Source organism: Geospiza fortis, unplaced genomic scaffold (assembly GCF_000277835.1).
Source record: "Geospiza fortis unplaced genomic scaffold, GeoFor_1.0 scaffold112, whole genome shotgun sequence".
NCBI lineage: Eukaryota > Metazoa > Chordata > Aves > Passeriformes > Thraupidae > Geospiza > Geospiza fortis.
Window position 1 is genome coordinate 14,520,563 of NW_005054298.1, and position 21,884 is coordinate 14,542,446.

General features: G+C 43.9%; 1 protein-coding gene across 1 annotated transcript in view; it reads left to right on the forward strand.

Moving 5' to 3' along the window:
- LOC102039514 (unconventional myosin-X-like) overlaps nt 1-21,884 on the forward strand; it is a 75,227-nt gene that overhangs the window by 19,474 nt on the left and 33,869 nt on the right. Inside the window, exons 10-20 of the mRNA XM_005416075.2 lie at nt 242-360; nt 3,932-4,078; nt 4,803-4,903; nt 6,803-6,869; nt 7,320-7,412; nt 11,057-11,125; nt 11,987-12,069; nt 13,598-13,706; nt 14,394-14,474; nt 15,399-15,523; nt 16,332-16,446. Of these exons, the coding sequence (XP_005416132.2) occupies nt 242-360; nt 3,932-4,078; nt 4,803-4,903; nt 6,803-6,869; nt 7,320-7,412; nt 11,057-11,125; nt 11,987-12,069; nt 13,598-13,706; nt 14,394-14,474; nt 15,399-15,523; nt 16,332-16,446 (1,109 nt within the window). The remainder of the gene's footprint in view (nt 1-241; nt 361-3,931; nt 4,079-4,802; nt 4,904-6,802; nt 6,870-7,319; nt 7,413-11,056; nt 11,126-11,986; nt 12,070-13,597; nt 13,707-14,393; nt 14,475-15,398; nt 15,524-16,331; nt 16,447-21,884) is intronic.

The window sequence follows — 21,884 nt, forward strand, 5'->3', positions numbered from 1 at the left end:
GAAGGCTGACTTACATGAGTACCTGACTGTGCTCTGTAATGGGTGTATGACCCTCAGATTGGGTATGTGAGCCTACAGCTTTGGGTATGCCCAGGAGAATCAAGTAAGGGGGAGTGTGTTTTGTGCTGGAGTTTACTCACCTGCCTTGTAGAAGTCCCTGGGATTTCCTCACCACACTGTAAAAATATCCCTATGAGTGATGGGGATCCATGCAGGAGAAAAACGTGTCTCTTCCTTTTAGTGCTGAATGTTGCCAGTGACCTCCTGGGCCTGGACGCCTTTCAGCTCTCTGAAGTGCTCACCCAGAGGTCCATGATTCTGCGTGGGGAAGAGATCAGCTCCCCTCTCACTGTGGAGCAGGTAAGCGTCCTAATGTATGCTTCCACTTCTGCCACTTCTGCATTTCCAGGCCCTGAGTCTTCCTCCTGTGTCACCCATTCCAGCCTAGGGCCTCCTGTTTCTCAGGTATTTTGCCCTTATTGGTAGCTCAGGTCCCAGTGTTGACTCTGCTTTTCAGGCTTTACAGGGGAGTTCACCTGCACAATACTGGTTTTAAGTCACCTTCACTCACCAGGAGCTGGTCATACTTGTGTCATGCAGAAGGTGCATTAGATGCTTTGTGGTAATTTCATGTGTGCATGCTTTAACCTGCAGAACTTCCAGGTTGTGCTGTGTTTACTGGAAAGTAAAAGCTGGCACACAATTCCCACAAAATACCTGGCAGATGCTGGGCTGTTACCCCACAGCAGCTTCTTTCTAGATCCATACAACCACAAAGGAGGACTGAATAAACTGATATATAGCTCTTGTGGTGTTGCTGATCACTTGAGGGCACTCTTGGTGTTTTAGGCCATGCACAGATAACTGTATTCCTCTGTCATTAATAAAATGCAAGACACTGGAAGGCAGGGAGTACTATTACTAGGATGGAAAAGGCACCATGTTATAGCAAAATGAACATCTGTAATAGAAATCATGTGCTGGCACAGACTGCAGAGGGTTATCAATCCAACATCTACATTGGCAGAGAAGCCAGAGTTACTAGACTCTCTCTGATGGATGTCTGTCTAACTTTCCTTCAGATTTCCCATGGAAGGAATTTCACAGCATCTTTAAGTATCCTGCTTTAGCTGCAGTGGAGTCTGGATTTGAAAAGATTTTCCTCATAATTTAGATTACCTTTGACATCCCAGCTGTCCACCTTACAAGCTTTGGCTTCTGTGAAGTTTTTCATGTGGTGTTCTCTTTTCTAAGCTAAACAATCCAGTTCCTTCAGTGCTTCCTTGTAAGTAATTTTCTAAATCTCTTTGTCTTCTGTCTCTGTTTTCCCAATCTTTTAAGAAGTGGAGTGCCTCTAACTGGGCACTGTGTTCAAGCTGAAGTCTCAGCAGTGCTCATTATGGTAGAGTAGTTGCCTGTTTTCTTGCTGTGGACACACATGCTGATATATCACAAACTGAGCTTTGCCTTTAAGAAATGGTCTGCTTTTTCTGCATAGTCTGTGACCTTTCTTTGCAGTGAAATTTTGTGAAAAATATTTTCCAGCCTGTAGTCTGTGGTAGGTATCCTCAATATCAGACACCACAGTTTTCTTCTCAGCTGTCTATTCTAAATAAGCCACATCTTTCTCTGGCAGTGTGTAAGGTTGGATAACAGATAATACCAGAGGCACTTCATGCAGTCCACAGCAATGGCATGCAGTTGTAGGATTGACATAGTCTCCCTGAAAAGAGCTTTCCCAGATGCTATAGCTGTTCCTGACATGTGTGTGTATTGGACCCCACACTTACTGCCTGGAGCCCAGTGAAATACCGAGGCCACATGAAAATTGTGATAGCAAGTGGATGCTGCCATTTAGCTGTGAGCCTGTTGCACTCAGCACTGGGCCTGTAAAGGCTGTTCCTGCCTAAGTGCTGCACCCATCTATTCACACTTGTGGGGTGGCATTGCTGGGGATTTCTCATTATGTAATGGGCTTGTTACCCATCTGAGCTTTGACATTTCAGTGGGCTGAAGGGATGAACTGGCCTAAAGGCAGGCAGAGCTGGCAGGATGAAAGGCGCCTTTGAGAATCTCATTTGAGCCATGTTGTCGGGAAAGTGGCTTTGCTTACAGCTGGATGGGGAGGTCCTGTTCCTGGAATATGTGCCCAACTTACTGCATAGCCAGATACACTACAGAGGCATGGCCTTGAGGGCATTCTTAGTCCCAACCAATAAGGCAGATCATCTGATGGAAAGAAGAAATAGCCAGAAAAGGCGTGTGTGCCCATGCTTTGAAATGTTCTCTTTAGTGGAGGATGGAGGTTATTCTGTGTCAGCTTTGAGCTGCTGAAGAGGAAATAGTACTTAGGAAGAGAAAGGAGGAGAAAACCAGTGTGGTTGGGTGAAAAGGAGGATCTGGTAGGCTGGACCTTAGAAGTTTGTGAGGCACTGGAAGGGATCAGAAACAGCTGGCTTGTGCCATTAGCAAAGAGCTCATGTTATTTAGGGTTGTAAAACTGAAGGGGGCTCGGGTGCATTTGGAAGATCTGTCATTGCTGGTCTGGCCTACTGAAGGAATTGCCCTCCTGATGTCAGGTGAGACAGAGGAAACAACCTGTAATCTGTTTACTGCAGTTTATTTATGAAATGACAAGATTACAGCTTTCACCCTACTTGATTATTTCATGTACTGGCTTGCTCGCCCCTCAGCATTACATTCTCTGGAACTCTCTGGATGTCAACTTCTTTTCTCAGTTGGGAGTTTGCAGCTTGTCCAAGAGGGTTGGGCAAAAGCTTGTCTGGGTTTATATTGTGCAGTTGCAGTTTTCAGTCTCAGTACTACCAGCCAAGGTCCTTGGGCATGCCTTGACATTTATCTCCATGTCTCTGATCTCCAGGATCTTTCCCCACTTCCAGCATCTTTCTTCCAGTCATGATCTTTGCCATCTTCTCTCCTGGCTCCTTTTTCTGTCCTCTGAGATCATGTCTTCTTGTTAGGGACCCTTATTTTTGGCCTTCTTGTCTTTCCAGAACCCTAAACTCTGGTTTCCCATTCTAAATAGTGTATGTGCAGAAGGACAGCACATGATCAGACTCCCAGTTTGTGGTTCTGTCTCATGTCTCTTTATTAATTGGAGGATTTAAGGTGTGCCACTTTTGTTTGTCCAAGTGTTATCAAAATATGCAACCAGCCCATCCCTTGTGCAGCTATCAGGTAGTAGGCTTTTGCTTGAGATACCAGAAGTTTGATTTTGGATGTTCATCCACATGCTTACATACACGCAATTATCTCCTGCCTGTTAGTGATTGCAATTTAAGTTATTTTGCCATGTCTGACACTTGGTTATGGTATCTGAACGGGGTGTTGGGTCAACTGCAGCAAAGTTTCAACCCATCAACTTCTGGGGCATGTGTCATGGCTGTTGGCCAGCCTAATTGGATTCCAGTAGGATAATGCTGTTTGCAGAATGTTTTGGAAAGGGAATTTTTGAGGGTAACTTGGTGACAGAATATTCTATTAAGTCTTGCCCTACCAGTTTTTTGAAAACTGAGCAGACACCCATTTGACAGCTCTGCTAGGAGTACTGGACCGAGATACCTTGCCTGTCACTGCAAATGTTGGCTCAGATGATACAAATTACTCCTGTGGGCTTAGTTGTGAGGTATTTTGCCACCTCCCCTGTCCCAGCACTTGTTCCAAAAAATCTCACTGATTTTGTTACTTCCTTCACCCTCTCAAGTGCAGTTACCCAAAGATTATGGCTTGTCTGTGTGTGTGGCCTGGCTACTTGAAAACTTGTTACAAATAAATACTGCACTGTACACAGCCAGTACTGGGGCTGAGAAACCTGAAGAGGAGTGGAGGAACCTGAAGTCCCACAGAGATTCATGTGGCCCTTATGCCTTCTGTTCTCTTTGTGACTCATTTTTTCTCTCTGTATTTACAGGCAGCTGACTCCAGGGACTCCCTCTCTATGGCACTCTATTCCCAGTGTTTTTCATGGCTCATTAGCAAGATTAATACAAAGATCAAAGGCAAGGAAAACTTTAAGTCTGTGGGCATCCTGGATATCTTTGGCTTCGAGAACTTTCAGGTCAGGATTTCATTTTTTGTGGGGTGGGTTGGTTTTGGAGATGTTGATGCATATTTGAAGAAACTTTGGTGGGTTTGCATCCTGGTAAGGATAGCATAGGGCATTCTGGAATCTCTACCCTGTCACTTTCCCCTGAAAGCAGAAAGATATATTTAGCTGCCCATTTCTGCCAGCCATATTCAGCTACATATTCAGTCTTAAATATGATGACGTTCAAGGTCTGGTTTGTGATACAGACCCTAAGCAGATCTGCTGTGATAGGTAATACTGAATTTTTTATTTGTATGTGAACCAACTCCCCAAATCCTACATATACATTGTTTGTTTACATCTGTTTTGTGTTGTGTGGAGAATCCTGCATGTGATGCTTCTAACTATGGCTGATGTGGGATGTGTGTTGAACAGTCACGGAGTGACTGCTCAGATATTTCACAGAAGATAAAGCCCTGTGACCTAACAGTTAGGGAATTTATTTCTTCCAAGAAGAGAAACATAATTGTCTTTGGCATGCTTTACTATGAATTAGGTTTACTGAATTAACTTTGCATGGGCTACAAAAGCTGTTCTCCTAGTGGACCTCTCCATACTGCCCTCCTCATATCCACCTGACATCACTATGTTCTCTGGCTTTACTCCAAGGCTGGCACCTTCCCTTTTGCTGGTAGAGATTCTTTTAGAGCTCAGGAACAAGAATGTAAAATTTGATAATTGTTTCTTCTTGCAGGTGAATCGTTTTGAGCAGTTTAACATTAACTATGCAAATGAGAAACTCCAGGAATATTTCAACAAACACATCTTCTCCTTGGAGCAGCTGGAGTACAACAGGTGACAAACAGTGGGAGTGGGGCCCCACTGCTTTCATGGGTAGTAGGAGGGAGGACATCATTCCTCCTGTGCTGCTCAGTCCCTCCCACTGAAGCAGGAGAGACAGCTGGGCCTTGGTACAACCCTGACTGTGGATGTGTCTTGTTAGGCGTTGTCCATGTGCTTTGCCAGCATAAGTCACTTGTCTCCAGGAAGAAGCATTCTCCGTTGTAGTGTGCAGAAACTCCAGACTTCCTTCTGTCTCTCAGCTGAATGGAAAGTTCTTGGGCTTTAATCCGTTAGACTATATGGTCACTGGGTGTGTTACTGACTTTGCTAATGATTTATCTATGGCAGTGGTGATGTAATGCAGATGGAATCCTGGTGTGCAAAAAGGAAATTCCCTAAAGATAGACAGTTAGAGATATCTGACAGCTCTTTCTGTCCTAGAGATTCCTATACTGTGAAAAGGACTCTTTTCCTCAGCAAGATTTACATCAGGCTGAGCTTGGGACCTTCTGCACAGCTTTTTCCTCTTCTGTGGGCTTCATATTGGATTGTATTTTGTGAAGTACCTGTGATGTTCTAGAGTATTTCTGCTGTAGAGAAGGCTGCTAGTCAAATGCTTCAGTTGTTGCTCTGAAACAGAAGCCTTTATGTTTGTGAATGAAGGAATTGAATAGGGTCAGTGAGGGCAAATGAGAGCAGCCTTGTAAAGGGAGACAGTTGAATAGGCAATTCATTAAATTCTAAAGATTACAAAATTGCAAGGCTATTTATGTGCTCACTTCTCAGGCCAGTTCCACCATTGCAGAAATCTTGTATTAAAAATGGTACCAGCATGACAAATTATTTTTTCCTGATGGTTGCATAGAAGTTTAAGTTCTGTGGCTGAACTTTGGAAGGAATGAGATTTTTTTCAGTGAGGTTTTTAATTGACTACATATCAAATAATTCTAAGGCAATATACTTAAAACTCATCTTTCGCCATATAAGCTCTGCTCCCTCAGGCTTAGTAAATAGATTAATGTATCTCATCTTGATGCTTTGAACATTAAAGTATGAAGCCTGGGCTGAAGCATCTGAAGGCAACAGCTCCACTATCTTCAAAATGTTAGCCTCCACCTGAAAGGAGGAGTTATCAGAATGTCAGTAAGTAGCTTCACACATAGCCTCTAGTCTTCCTTGTATTCTTAAGATTTATTCTAGGCTTCTCTGAATTCTGAAAACAGACATATCCTGTACTATGAGTGTATAAGAAGATAAGAAGATAAGAAGATGGTAAGGGGAAAAACACATTCAGCATTTACAGAATGTCATGGGTGATTTTCAAAGCACATTATTGCACTACTGTACCTACATCAGCTCCTACTCTGAAAGATGCAGGGCCACCCTCTAAGCTCCCTGGATGTCAGGCCAAAGCTTATCTGTGTCATCCTCTTCAAAACTCTCCCTGGAGACTCTCTCCAGTCTCTTCTCCTGGTGGACCTGTGAACTGTGGTTCAGTCTTCTGGCAGATGTGCTTCAGGCCTGCTTTCCAGATTGGTGGGTCAGCAGCTGACTCTTGAAGCTGTGTAGCAAACTGTCCATCACCACCACTGTGTGGGCTGATGCTTTCACTCCAGAAAGAGCACAGTCTTAAAATTCATGTGAAATTTGCTCAATGACTATAAGAAAAGCATCAGTCTATGTCACTGGTGTGAATAAGAAAGGCTGTCTCTTATTTCCATCTCCTTGTGTTAGCAGTGCATTTTGTCCCTTATTCTTCCTCCTCAGCCATAAGCCATAGCAAAGGCTAATTCCTGCAAATCACCTTGAGTCCTGGGACAGCTGCCAGGCTCAGTTACTTCTGCTCTCCTACACCCCAGGACACTGGATCTTGCATTTCACAACTTTGTTCTGTTTGTTCTTGTCTATCAGGGAAGGGATAAACTGGGAAGCCATTGACTGGATGGATAATGCAGAGTGCCTGGACCTTATTGAGAAGGTAAGCAGTTACCTGTGACAGTTTCTAGGGATCAGTGGGGACTGCTGAGTGTCTTCAGATCTTTCCTGGCATTTCCTGGTTTAAAAAGCAGATAGTTGCTTAGATCCTCTTCCCATAGTGACCTGGCAAAAGCATGAGCTGTTCTACCCGTGGTTCTGGCTCAAGAAAGCAGATCTCTTATTGTTGAGAGTAAGCTTAGGAAGGGTGTCATAATTTTAGACAGGGATTAGCATTCAAGTAAAACTGTATTGTGAATTTTTTATAAACAAGCTCCACTTATGATCTGCTTGCTGAATGCATTAACTGTCCAGAATTCTCCTTTCAGTTTGAGTTTTGCTGGGTATAACTTAAGGGTTATTGCTCAATGGTTCAGATCTCCAGTTCTTGGCTTGGTGCTGTGTAGTGAAAGCTTTTGCTGACTGTAAAAGCTTGTTTCTTGTTTGGCTGTAGAAACTAGGTCTACTGGCTTTGGTGAATGAAGAGAGTCGATTCCCCAAAGGCACAGACAACACCCTTCTGGAAAAACTTCACAGCCAGCATATGGTAAGTAAGAAAATAACCTGGCAGGCAAATGATCAGTATGTTAGCCCCATCAGCATTTCAAAACCTAAAGTGAAGGTTTTGTTGATGTAAAATATGTGCTTTGTGCAGTAAATTTAAAATGCCTTAGGCCCGAACCTGTGAGTGTTTAATAAGGCTGCACTGAACACCAGTAATATGGAAAGCAACCTGAGCTTGGGCTCCTGTGCACACAGGGAAGAGGGAGTGTGCATTCCACAGGCTGCAGGCACAGGAGGTTTGACTCTGCAGCATGGGATGGGGTCAGGTTCTGCTGCTCTGCGACGGGACACGAGGCAGCACCCCAGGCACAGGATGTGGCTGCACAGTGTGTGTGGGTTTCTCCTGCCAGCTGACTCACAGCAGTCTGCTCCAAAGCATGTCAAATCTGTCTCCTGGGGCTGGGGACGGCTTTTGCCTCATGACTTTTAATGAAAGCTCTCTTATTGTTCCTAATTAATTAAATTCTTTCATCCTCTGTCTTGTGTTCTGGACACAGTAGTGGAACTTTTTCATGCAGGTCAGAAAGCTATCCTGGGGACACAGAAACCCCACTGAGATCACTGTAGCAATCCCTTGTTGTCTCTGGTACAGCCAACACTTTGTTCTAAATAGCAAATAGACTGAAAACAAAGCAAATTAAAGCCTGTAGCATGGACTTGTGGAATAATTAACTACTTTAGTAAGAGCACTGTCAACAAATATGTTTTCTAGTCTTCTAATTCAGGCTTCATCCAAGCCCGAAAACATACAAATCTGTATCCTTTATCTGAATTGTTTAAATTGGCATAGATGCAGATATTCTCATTTTTCATATATGCATTGTAACTCTGCTAGTAATACTCATTACTTAGTTAGAAGAAATAGCAATGACTTTTGGTTGGCTACTTACAGCTTTGAGGAAATATATACTTTCTTTGGGCTTAAATCAAGGCCTTCAATTTAGTTCACTGTGGCTTTGCCTTGTCTTGCAGGTCAAGAAATGTGAGAATGGCTGTTTTACCTTATTTTTTAAAAACTGTTGTTGGTATTTCTTAATATAGAACTAATGAATATTTTAAATGTATCACTTGTTATGAATTTTCTTTCTCAACTGTCCCAAACTCTTCAGTTTGTCTCCAAATGGAGATGTTTCAAAGCTCCTCTTTCTTTCTGCTGCTCATTTCTGAATTTGTCTACATATTTTTTTCTCTATTCTTTTTTTCTGAGATAAATAATCAGACCAGAATGCAGTTCCCTTGGTAAGAAGGTACCTGTGGTTTATTGTACAGCAGCATGAGACTGCCAGTATTATTTTGCATTCCTCTATGCCCCACTACATTTTGGCTGCTATTTTTGGTGATTTCTGTGCATTGAGTAGCCTTTTCATTAAGCTGTCCATAGTGTCACCTCTGTCTGCTTTGAGGCAATAGCAGTTAACGTGGAACCCTAGGAAGCTTGCAGGAGATGGAGGAGGCTGAGTTATAAGTTCAAGGAGGAACAGTGGAGAGTGCTCTAGGACTTGCATTTGCTGAAGGCATAAGCATTTTTTATACCAGTTAAAGTCTCTAGTGCTGGCTGGAAGAGAACTGGAAGACATCCAGCCAGCATTGCTGGGAAGCCTGAGGAGAACAAGCCCTCTTCTCTGTATGTTCTGTGGAATGCTGTAGTCTTAAGGAGGAAAAGCCTAAAGCTGGGATTTAAGAGAATATGACCTCTGAAACAACTGGAGAGAGGAGCAATAGGGAAGATAGCAGAAGGAGCCAAAAGTGTTGTGAGCATGAGTGAAATATAAGGGGCATGGTGGAGAGGGAGAGGAGAACAGGATGCCAATCCACATGAGAGATCCAGTAGCAGTCATATTTGGAGTGCAAGACAGGGAAGTTTGTGGTTGGAAAAAGATGAATGTATGGGGGAAGGGAAGAAAAATGAAATGGGATCAGTGTGAAAAGAAAAACACATGAAAAAATTTTCAGTAGCACTAACAAATTATCAGCATCAGAAGCTGTCCACCTGCTAAATACTGCCAAAAGATCTTGAAGATGAAAGAGCTGAATTACAAACAGCATCATGCAACATGTTACTTAAAATTTTCTTAGTACTTTTGTCTGAGGAGGTGGGGGATTATATTAATTTTTAGAAAGTGTTGTAGGAAACTATAGGCCTATAGTTCTGATTTCACAATGGTGTAAATTCACAGAATGTAAAGGGTCAGTTACCTCAATGACAGGAGGGCCTACAAGTGAGACAGTCTCCTACAAGCACTGAGGTTTTCTGCTGACTCACAGGGAAGGCTGGTCTGAGAGGGGCCTCATGAGACTGATTGTGTTGTAAAGTGAAAATGAAAATGAGAAGCAGCATAGATAAATGTAAAGTGCTGTACCTGAAGGAAAACAGTCCTGATTTCACCTTTGAAATGATGGCCTCTGAACCTCCTCTTCAGGACTGAGACCCAGACAGAGGCTGTGATGGAGTTCCACTGAAATTCCAGCATGGGGCTCAGCAGTAATAAAAATCCCCAAAAGAAGTAGTAAAAGCTCCCAGGAAAGTAACAGTAAAAGTAGAAGACATTGCTATGGAATCGTATAGTCTGTAGATCACCTTCACTTTGAACCATGTGCACCATGGGGCCCCTTGACTCAAGGAGAGCTTCTGTCAGAACTGGTAAACAGCAGGTCTGGGACAGCTTCAGTGCTACAGACAACTGCATTGAAGGAACCTGCAGTGTGGGGACAAGACATCTCGGGTGGGTGTGATGGGTGTAAAAGTCACACGTGGCTTGTAGAAGATTGATGGCACTAATGGAAGCCAGGCTTAAATCAAGCAGCTCTAGTTCCCTCTGTAGTTGTTTGAGAGCTCCCTGTGAAAGGACACTCCAGATACAAGAAGTCTGCATGGGTTCACTTGTGAAATGAGCAAGTATTTCAAAGACAAATCCATTTGGGGTTACTAGTTAGGCAGGCCTCATAGAAAGAATTAGAGTTTGAGGGAATGTTAGGATGAAAGTATGATTTACTTTCTTTGTGCTCTATCCTCCATAGCCAGTGCTGGAGGCAGAATACTGCTGGATAGATCTTTGGTCTAGAGCAGCATGGCTGCTCTTAAGCAGTTAAAATGGTTTTCATAGAACAGAGAAAGTAGGGGGAAAAGGACAGAGGAAAAAGAGAAAGGAAAACTGAATATTGAATGTAGGGGAAGAGAGGTGCAAAGAAATACAAAATATAGAGGAAGACAGGAAATTGGTATGTTATTTCTTTTGATGAAGAAAAGGTGTGGAGGTGTTATGCAAAGCTGCCATCTTCCCTGCATCCTGATCCTGTGTCCTGCACCACGTGGTTTGTGTGGAGCTCAGTCTCCTCAGGTGTCAGACACACAAGAATTAACATTTCATCCATGGCATGCCTCTGCAGCCTTGATTCTGCAAGCCCTTGCTCACATGAGAAATGCCTTGAAGGGCTGGATATTTCCATCTTAAATTTGAGTAACATATTTGCAATGTAGCTGCAGACAGCTGCAGCAGATGTGGTCGGGCTCTGCAAGAGCAAAGGTCCTTGCCCATCCCAGCCTTGTCATAGTCATGGCAGAGTTCGTGACTGACTTTTTATTCTTATACCAGCATTATAAGACAACTTCTTTTTCTTTCATTTCAGAGCAACCCCTACTACGTGAAGCCTCGGGTGACAGACCATCAGTTTGGCATAAGACATTATGCAGGGGAGGTAGGTGTTCATGATGTGTCTGTGAGATGCTTGGAATATTCTGCCCTTGAGGTCCTCAATTCTAGATTCCAAAAACCAAGAACATTTCTGAGCTGTGTGTTTCCACACATTTGATGTCCCATACCGGAGCACGAGTGTGATGGGCTTAAAATAGCATATCTGCAGCACTATATTCTCCAACTTGGATGTTTGAGTTTCTCAGGTAACTTTTTTGGGGGGGGGGATAAACTCCTTACTTCTGTTATTCACGTTGTCTTTTCTTGGACATTCACAAACAAACAAAACTCAAAGGAAAAGTCGCTAGGAAAATTAAGACTTTTGAGGAGGAGGAAAGACTGAATACCTATTGCAAAAAGGAAAAGGTTCCCAAGCCTTCAAGGTTAAATGTTGCTCTTTGTTGTGAGGATATATGAAGCAGATGAAGGTGTGTCATGGGAGGACACCTGCACATTGAAGAAGGGCTGAGCTCCTCCCAGAATAATCTGCTGAGCACTTGTGGTTGGGAAGTTGAGGCACTGGGTGGCCGTTCTCTTCACTCTCCTGAAATGAACAGAGTACCTCACACCTTGCAGAGGATTTCCACACAGGCCCTCTCCTGCCAGGCAAATCTTTGCAGCTGTTTCACTTGGCTCTTGTTTTTTAGGGTTTTTTTTTTTGTGTTTTTTAATTGATGGCTAAAAGCCACTTTCTTGCCAGGAACTGCAGAACTCTGTAGTTCTTTGACCCCAGAAATTCAAATCTTGGCACATGCCTGCAGTGTTCCTGTGTAGCTCTGCTGGAGGCCTTGTACATTGGCATGTACATGTGGAAGGACTTCATGATCTGTACGGTGCTGCTCTAGTGGCTGTGTCTGTGTTGCAGGTGCTGTATGATGTCAGAGGCTTTCTGGAGAAGAACAGAGACACCTTTCGTGATGACATTTTAAACATGCTGAAAGACAGCAGGTATGCTTGTCAGGAGGCCACATCTGTTGGGCAGAACTAATTGCATCCATGTAATAAACCAGACCAAGGAAAGCAGTTGCTTTTGCCAGAGCATCAGGCATGATTCTTAATCATTCTTCTCTTTGTCCTGAAGTGTCCTAACAGAAGAAAGGAGATCTGGAGAAGGCAGATGAGGCACAGTTTAATCAGGACTCATGTTGTCCCAGTTTTAAAAAGAGCTTTAACAGCATGACAGACATCCGTCCTGGCAATTTGGTTTTTTCCCTTTCCCCTTCCCTTTTCTTTCTTCCTCTTACTTCTCTATACCTACAGTGGCAAAGTTTCCCCTGAATGAGCCAATGCTCTTTGCCATGTTGTCAGTCGCCAGCTTTTGTACAGATGCTGCTTGTTTTCCAGCCTGCTTGTTAGTGGAAATCATCTGTCCTTATCCTGAGCCAGACTGAGCTGTTGCTGTGGGACTGGGCATGGACTCTAATGTCGTATCCCAGAGCTGCAACATGATCTTAGAGAAATGAGCTAATTTTGATCTTGAGCAAGATCTGGGAAACAGAAGCAGGGCCTAGTAGGGGGGAGGCATTTAATATTACAGAGGATCCTACAAGTCTTTGAGCAGCAACTCTACCATGTGCTTCTTACCACAGTCCATGTATTGCGTTTGGGCTCCAGCCTGATGAGACTGTTTCAGAACTGCATCTTCTCTGAAGCTGCTGCAGAGTGTGCACTGAGAAGCTTTGAAACAATCTGAGGGAGCTGAGACTATGAGCTGCTCATAGTTGTCTTACTTGGACAGTAGCATCTGGGGAACATTTTACATGAGGCTTGAGGCCAGAATTGTGGTTGTTATTGTCCAGCATAATAGAAGGACTCAGGCTTTTTCAACGTGCCAGAAGGGAAGTTGGGCCAGAAGCGGCCATAACAATAAACTGGTACAAGCAGCTCTGAAGAACTTTGTGCAACTTTGCAAGAACCAGCACCAATGTCTCAGGAGTGGCAAAATGGTGGAAGATTCCTTAGAAATGGAGGGCTAGCTACATGGAGGGCAGCTCTAGAACTCCTCTGGCCACGGAACAGCTGGGCTTCCAATTTTGTGATCATGTCATGGGGGCTGATCATGATTTGGGAGGCATGACAGCTCCAGTCCAGCTGGCATACCTTCAAGGTAGCTTTGCCTGGGGGCATATGCTTGCTCTAGGGAGGTGTCCTTGAGCATCCCCTCCTTGCTCAAGGGAGGTGTCCTAGCCAGTGCATAAGGGAGATTTTCCTTTGTGTAATATCCTACTTGAAAGTGTGGGAGGGGACTTCTGGCTTTGCAGCTGAGTGTGGCATACAGGGCATTCCACAGGATCTGGGCAGCCAGTGGGAAGTATTAATTTCCTCACTGAAGTGCCAGCTGAACTGCTTCCTCTGGCACAGCAGGTATAAAAATGAGATGTTTCACAACAGGACAGGGCAATAGCTGACAATAAAACCATCTTCTCACAGGTGGTAGGTGCCTTGCACCTTCTTTAATCCTTTTCTTCTCCCTTAGGCTGGACTTCATCTATGACCTTTTTGAAAGAGTCTGCAGTCGTTGCAGTGAAGAGACACTGAAGATGGGCACCCAGAGGCGCAGACCGACTGTCAGTTCCCAGTTCAGGGTATGATGTTTTCCAAGAGAGCAGCAGGCTTCTGGGGAGGAGCAGATGGGTAAAGCAAGGCCTGCAGCCAAGAGGAGTCATTCATCCTTGTTTTGTGTCCAGCACTGAAAATGTGCAGGAATGTTGCAGTGCTAAAAAAAGACAGTGCCACTGCCCCAAGGATTTCTGTCTGGTATAAAATGTGAGATGATAAGACAGAGCAGAGTGGCAGAGGAAAAGAGTACTTTGCTAAGTATATGAAGTTCTTGAGGTTCTTTAATCTTTCATATTGGTTTGGTGTTTCAGCTAAGTGTATGTATCCTTTTAGGCCACATTTTTACAGGTATAATGACAATTCCAATAAAACCTTATTAGGAGGGCCTTGCAAGTATGAATCTCACACGCTTGGATTGTCTGCAGACCTTCTGTTCATTTCACTGTTTTGTTTTCCTGTATTTAAAGTTTGAGTGACTCGTAAAACTAACTCACAAAAGCTATACAGCTCAAGGAACAAGGATGGCCATAGTCTTAAGAGCAGACTGTATGGGTATGTTTTGGACAGGAAGGAGTCTCATTGGTTAATGAAATTTTGGTAGGCAGAGTCAAAAGACATTAGGAATGGGAGGGCTGCAGGAAGACATTGCATCAAATGTAGCCCCTTTCCTTCTGTAGTGACTGATCCTTTGGGTCTCTCCTGCTGGTCTTTAGGATTCTCTCCATTCCCTGATGGCCACGCTCAGTACTTCCAACCCATTTTTCATCCGCTGCATCAAACCAAATACAGAAAAGGTAAGTGTGTCCCCCAGCCACATGTGTGCATGTGACACAGGCCTGCATGGGCATGCCCTTGCACAAATGCCTAGCAGGTGTCTCAAACTGAGGGTAAGAGCAGTTCCTCCCACCTTCCCTTTTTTATTCTAGTTATTTTACAGTTGAGAAAAAACACACCCTTGTCCTGGTAATTAGATGGAAAGACTGCATTCTGAATATGAGATTATATAGCCATTCCCACTTCTTTCAGTGCTTATGAAGCCTGGAAGATTAACCAGGCTTGTGCAGAGTTCAGAGCTGTGCTAGAAGAAGCAATCACTCCTGTTTATAGTGCCTGTAGAGAAATCTGTTCTGGTATGAAGGGCTTGTGCAATAGGCGCTGTCTCCTGCAGATCCCTGGCTCTGAGGCACTGGAGGTGGATGCATCATGAGCAAATCACATTGCTTAGGGACAGGCTGGCTCTTGCTTGGACTGTGAGCTGTGGCAGGAGGACATGCTGCTTACTAGATCTGAACTGATCTTTTTCTTTGAGTGTTTTGAAACCATGAATTATATGGCAGAGGATAGGCTGCTTAGGGGATTTATGCCAGAAAAGAATTCTGTAGTTTGTCTCCAGTTTAACTGAAAAGAGAGGCTACAAAGAGAAATGAGTCAGGGTTCTGCACTCTGCATGTGTTCAGACATTGTATCTTTGCTTTCCTACCATAGTCTGACTGTGAGTGCAGTCTGCAAACTGTTTTCCTTCTTCCAGAATCAGCCCAATTCCCTTTTGTCCCTTATTCTGCACTATGCAGTGCTGTGAGGTTGCTTTCCCCTTGACCCAAACTTCCCCTTTTTTACCTGGCATGCCCAGATATGCAGGGTTGGCCTTCTACAGCAGAACAGATACACAGCCTGTGACTGCCTTGCTTACTTGGTTTTGATTCTGGATCCCTGTTTAGGCACCGAACCTCTTTAATCCAGATGTGGTGCTGAATCAGCTCCGCTACTCAGGGATGCTGGAGACAGTGAAGGTTCGGAGAGCGGGTTTCCCTGTACGGCGCCTTTTCCAGGACTTCCTCAGCAGGTAATTGCTGTCACTGTGTTGTATGCTGGAACAGCCCCAAAGTAAAGAATTCTACATGACTTTCCCTCTTTAACTGCTTCTTCTGGTATGGATCATCTGTGGGATGTTTTTCTAACCATGGCCTTAATGCTCATATCATAGACTGAACTGGGAGGCCTTTTGGAGACTTGCCTTTAGGCTAAAAGTCAGAATGGAAAAATAGCCAGATGGTCTTTGGTCTTTTTTTCTTTGTCTTTTTTTTTTTTCTTGGTAGCTTTGCCACAGATTTGCTAGTGTGATGCTGTGAAACCCAGCTGGTCGTAATATGTAAAAGGAAAATACCATGCTTAAAACCTTTAGGCAGCTGAAGAAAATTCTAATGGACAGTATAGTTGATGATTAATATTGGAAGAAGTGATTATTTCTTTTAATGAGCTACATCAAAAGGATTTTTTTGAAGTTTAAGGCTAGAAGGGACACTGAACATTGCTTCCTTTGTCTCTTGGAGCACTAAATGCCACCCCTACACTGAACAAAATAACTTGTGTCTGATGAAAGCACATGTTTCAAAAAGACAGTTGTTCTTTACTGAAAAATTCTGTTGAGTTTGTATTCTTTTACTGGTATTGCAACAATAATTGCCAGTGTGGTAGAAACAGATAAAGGTTGGGGGATGGAAATTTCCAAATTGGAAGGCAAACATGAAGAAGGAGGGTCCTGGAGGAAAAAGGACTAATGAGAGGAGGATAATTAGAGTTAAAAGATTGGGGAGAGAGAAGGGGGCAGTTACTGTCATCTGTAATCTGATGAGATTCTGTTTTGTTCTTAGGTACAAGATGCTTGTGAAGGGGCTAAGCCTCTCAGACAACAGCAAAGCTGTATGTGCAGGTTTTCTTCAGACCTATGACAGCAGCAAGAAAGAATGGCAGTTGGGTAAAACCAAGGTACTGCATCAGTGTGGGGAAGGATATGGCTTTGCTCCAGCTGCAAGGGGATGTGATTGCATCTGGTCAGATTGCAAGGCAGTGCAGTCATGATCCTTTCAATCCACTGGCCTGTGCCACTGACCTGCAACATCTCAAATATTTCCCATATTATGTACCCAGAGACATAGCAGGTTTTTTTGTTTTTATCTGAACTCCTAGTTGACCAAGCCAGCTTGATTTTGTTGTCTGATCCCATTTAAAGATTCAAGGGGAACAAGCATGGCTCTCATTTTATGTAATTGTGATGTTTGCCATTAACTCTTGCCTCTTGTGCCAGGTATTTCACTCTGCTTGACTAACTGAAATTCTTGCCTGAGGCAGTGAGCTGAATCTTGGTGTATATCTAAGCTGTGAATGGCTACATCACCAGATGTATGACAGCTTTCTGTTGGGGAAGCTCAGATGATGCTTTTGCAGCTAGCCCAGATGCTAGCATACATTTTCTGTGAAGAGGTATCCAAATGCTTCTGCCCATTTGCGTAATTCAGATCTTGCTTCTGTTTTGGTGAATGTTTAACACTTCTCTCTTGCCTGGAATAGTCTGGATTTTCATGCAGAAATAGATGTGAACATTTTGAGGTATATTGCTATAGAAATCTGGGAGTGTGAAGCTGTCTCTATCACAACTTTCCACATACTCCAGTAAATTCTTCAAAGAATATTCCAAGATGGATGGTGTCCAATGCAGGCAGCATTTCTCAATAGTGGGTATGCAGTCCATATCTAGAGCAGATGGTAGCACATCAAAGCAACTTCTTGCATTTTTTTTGCCCTTAAGCCTTTAGAAAAGTACTTCAGAATATTTCCAGTGTCACAATGAAACCAGAAGTGATTCTAGTGAACATGCGCATTTAATTTGTCCAGGAGATCAGATAATGACATTTGTTGCTTTGAGCAATTATTTCTCAGTAAGTGGATAGACTATAATATTTATTAAAGCAAGATCTCTCTCCTCTTCCTAGAGGACTGGCGGTAGTCCACTTAAGCATTTGGGCTATGAGCTGTATGTGGCAATCAAGGAAACCAGTGGCCATTGTTGTGGGAAGGACATGTATTAATCTGGAGTTTGGTTGTTTTGTTTTTGTTTTTTTTCCCCATGCCTCCACTGATGTTCCAGAAAGATTTTATCACTTAGCTGTGATTAAAGTGTTCCCTATCTTTGATTTTGGAATCAGGAGTCTCCTCACTGGTGCCTGCAAACCAGGAACCATTTTGGTGATTCCTGTCCTTGGATAATCCACATTGCTTGGGTGACTGCCAGTCTCCCAGCATTTCAGTGTTAAAGCCTATGAGGAGAGTGTGTGTTGCAGAGCTGTCTGGAAAGCTGAGAAAATGGTGGTTAGAGCTGGTAAACACAGAGTTTGAACTTTCTTCCTAGCATGACAAGAGCTGGAAGATTGCTGCACTACAGTAAGGGTGGCAGGATGGAGGACCAAACTCACATGCACATAACTCACCTTTTAGAGTACAAAAGGTTTAAGCTGTACAGCTGGAGTCCAAAGCCTATAGCAGACTGACAACAAGCAGGAAATCCAGGATGCTTTGAGCCCCTGGAAGCTATAGGTCCCTTTTCAGTCCCCATTGTGCATCATGAAGGACTGAGTCCATCTGCTTGTTTTCACTCACTCCTTGACCTGCACAAATTATATGGAAAAAGACAATATAGGTGGTAATTGTGGCAAAGAAAATGTGTGTGTGTTTTGTCAAAACTCTGGATATAGTCCAATGTATTTATTTTTTAATGATTGTGTCCTGTAAGCTAAAACTTGACTGAAGAGCTGTATGTGGCATGTTGGTGCACTGCAATCTCTCTGCTTGGGCCCTGGCTGCTCTGAGTCTGGATATTGTGGAAAGAAAGAAATTATTAAGAGAGGCAATCTCTATTCTTTATGCCTGAGAACCAAAAGTCACTGGAGTTGGGAAGCAGTTGAGCCATCTTGTTTGGCTGTAGAAGTTACTTTCTATTGGGCATGGTTTGTATTAGAGATGTGTGTCCTGGTAGAGGGGAGCGGTTCTGTTTATTGAAAGAATGGATCATTCCAAAGCTGTCCTGGCATGTTCCACACTTGCTGCCATGCTGAATGGCTGGCCAGCCCCTGGCTGCTCCAAGGTGCTGTTATTCCAAGGTGTATTACCCTGCCATTACATTCTTCAGATGAGTTGCTTGGCATTCTTTCCCATGCAAAGCCATTTCATTCCTCCCTTGGAGACCACTTTGCAACTCAGCTTTGTGACAGTGCCTCCAGAAAGCCTGTCCCTAGGAAAGCAGCTGCCAAAGTGAGGCCTTGCAGAGCAGTGGTGCTTCCTGGTAGGACCTTCCCTGCTGTCTCCATCCAGCTTTTGTGCCTTGGATTACAGACTGCTTTGTCTGCATTCATGTTTCAGCTGGTGCTAGGTAACATAGGCCTGGAATACTTGGGTTGATGGGGAAATGAGCCTTATTTTTCCAGAGTCTTTCAGGTAAAGGTGAAGTGAAGCTACCAGCCAAGGGGAACAGAGCATAGGTCATCGTCCTGAAAAGGAAGTCCCCTGCATGGCCTTACTGCCACTTTTGCTGCTACAGGTGCAGCTCTGGGTACTCAGGCTGGTATTCCCAGAACTAATCTTGGCTTAGTCAGGAGTAGCTACTGAAAAAGGTGTGACAAGCCCATGGGGATGTAACCTAGGAAGAAGTATAAGGGGTGGGTGAAGAGCAAGGCTTATAGAAGGGGGAATACTTCCTGCAAAATGAATGGAAGGATAATTATATCCCTAGCAATTGTTTGAAGTAGGAAGGAAAAGACTCTGTGAATTAGTGCAGGGGATTGTGAAGCTTGGGAAAGGAAACGGAGGAGGAAGGGCAGGATGATCTTTGTGTTTTTCATTAAGAATAGAGCAGCTGCTGTGCTGTCAATTGTCAAATTAATGTTTATAAGAGGTATTAATGTATGCAATACAGGTTTTATATGGTGGTATGGCAGAGTTGAGGGTTTGGATGCAAACAAGCAGTGTGATGATGAAAGAGATTGTGTTAAGGTGCCTTTGCCTTTGCCTTCACTGGGGATGTGCTGGGATGGGGCAGCAGCTTCCATATGACCCTTTCTTCAGTGCACCTGGGCCTTCTGCCATACCTGCCCATACCCACAACACAGATTTCCTACAGTGGCTTAACACAGTTACCTTTGCTGTTCAAAGGCAATAATTTCCACATTTCAACCTGCTGGTTTGCAGGACCTGCTTGAAGGAGGAGGTTGCTGTACACTGTTTGGCATCCAGGTCACGGTGACCCACTTCCTGCTTTCCCAGTGTTGTCCCCAAGAATCATATGATCCCACTTGTGTACACATGGCTACCCAAGCAGTTACATTTGTGTCTGCTGATCTCTGTGACACCTTAGCATGTTCACTGTCCCACTCATGGTGCATGCAGGCTTTGACGTTATGTGAGGAACACTGTGGTGATGCACTGTGGTTTAAAACCTGGCCAGTGTCTAGTATCAGCAGAATGTGATAGATGTAAACTTGTATGTTTTGTTCAATCATTCTTTTCTCAAATGAAAACAGTCCCATGTTTTCAGAAAAAGACTATGAATAATGACAAAGAAACAGCCACTTTCTAGTTTATTTCCGCAAGGCATCAAAAAAACTTCTGGACTTGAAATGCATGTTATTCTTCCTTGTCATCTAGCGGAGTCTAAAAAACCTCCAAACCTTCAAAATACCAAAAGTTTATAACTAGATATTGCTGGGTTCTTTTTAGATTAACCCTTCACTCCAGCATACATAGATCCTGTAATCCTATAGGATTAGGGTAGGGTCTCATGGATCTCTGCATGCCCTGAAGTTCCTCTCCCACCCCAAGCTGGCCTGGCTCAGCAAAGACTGTGCTTGCTAGGGAAATACTGATGGCCTGAGTATTTTTGCAATTTGATGAAGATAATGGACCGAGACAGTGTTTTGCTGGTTGCATTCCTGAAATGGGTGACTGCTGCTTGGTTCTGGAATGTAATGGAAAGAGCAATCCTTGCCTCAAAGAAATCTTTAAAAGATTGTTGAGTTGACAGAGGGAGTGGATGTACAACTTGCAGGGAAGGATGCCAGCTTCATGGTTGGCAGTACCTTGATAATGAAGCTTCTTTTCAGGCTACCCATGGTTATTTAGTCATTACAAAACAGTTCATTTCTTAATGGAAGCTGCTCCCCAGGAGAAATTCAAGTGCAGGAAAGCCACTGGCTATGGGTACTAACTCAGGTGTCAGTACACAATGGTAATTGCAGGGGGAAGGAAGAGCCTTACGGGATGAGGCCAAAGGCAGTGATGGAGGGGAAGGTATAGAGGGACATAGAGGGGAGATAAGTGGGAAAGAGGGGAATTTGTGCAGGGCATTGGACTGAATGACTGTTCAAGTCTTTGTCCTCTCAGCACACCACATGAATCAAATACATTTGTAAGGAGTTTCTACTGATTAATGTGGTTTTCAATTCTGCAGATTGATGAATATCAGCTCACATCCTGTGTCCATGCCAGTGCTTTAACAAGTGGGGCTGCACTTCCCTAGTGTAGCCTGTTCTGCTGCTTACCCTGGCAGGGATTCATCCAATGCCAGGCAGCAGGTCACACGAGCATGGCCATATGGCACTTGCTGCTGTGACTGCAGCTTGTACGGACATGTCTTACCAGCTTATTCTAGTCTGGGTATTGCTAGCAGTGTACCCACAGTGCCGGGGAGCTCCCTGCAGGCTGCAATCCATCTCAAAAAGCAGCACATTTATTTCAGGAATTTCTGCTGAATCCTGTGCTAACCTAATGCAAGCCAGCTGATTTAACATTGCTTAGACATGTCAGCACAATTCCTGTAAACATGGCCTTATCTTGCTTGTATCTCAGTTCTTTTGTCTTTAACGTAGCACCTGCATTCTTCACAAGTATTTAGCACCGAGCAGAAGTTGTAAATACAGGCGGTGAAAGGTGCTTGAGAATTAAAATACTGAACGCTGGTGTGCAACCAGTAGTAGTTGGAGAGTTCTGTGGTCAGAGCTCATTTGCCCCTAGTGCACACTCCACTGTGGAACCTCTTCAGCACGGAAGCATCTTAGCCCAGAGTGTCTGGAGGTCGGTGGAGGGCTTCAGCACCGGTGGGTTTGAGAGTAAGAGCAGCTTTGTGCCTCGACTGGGCTTTTGGCTTTCCGCCTGCCTTCCATTAAGATTCCTGTAAAGGTTACTTCCTGGAGCCTAGAAATCGAAAAGTTCCTCCCTTTCCTTGAAACGCGGAGGAGTTTCTTCGCAAAATATTTAATCACCCAAGCAGGTCCCAGTGCCTGCTGCAGGGAGGTACCGGATCGCGCCGGGAAAGCTGTCAGCTGGGAAAGAGGTAATCACAGGCGCAAACTTGGGCTCTCCTCCTCCCTCCTCTTTCC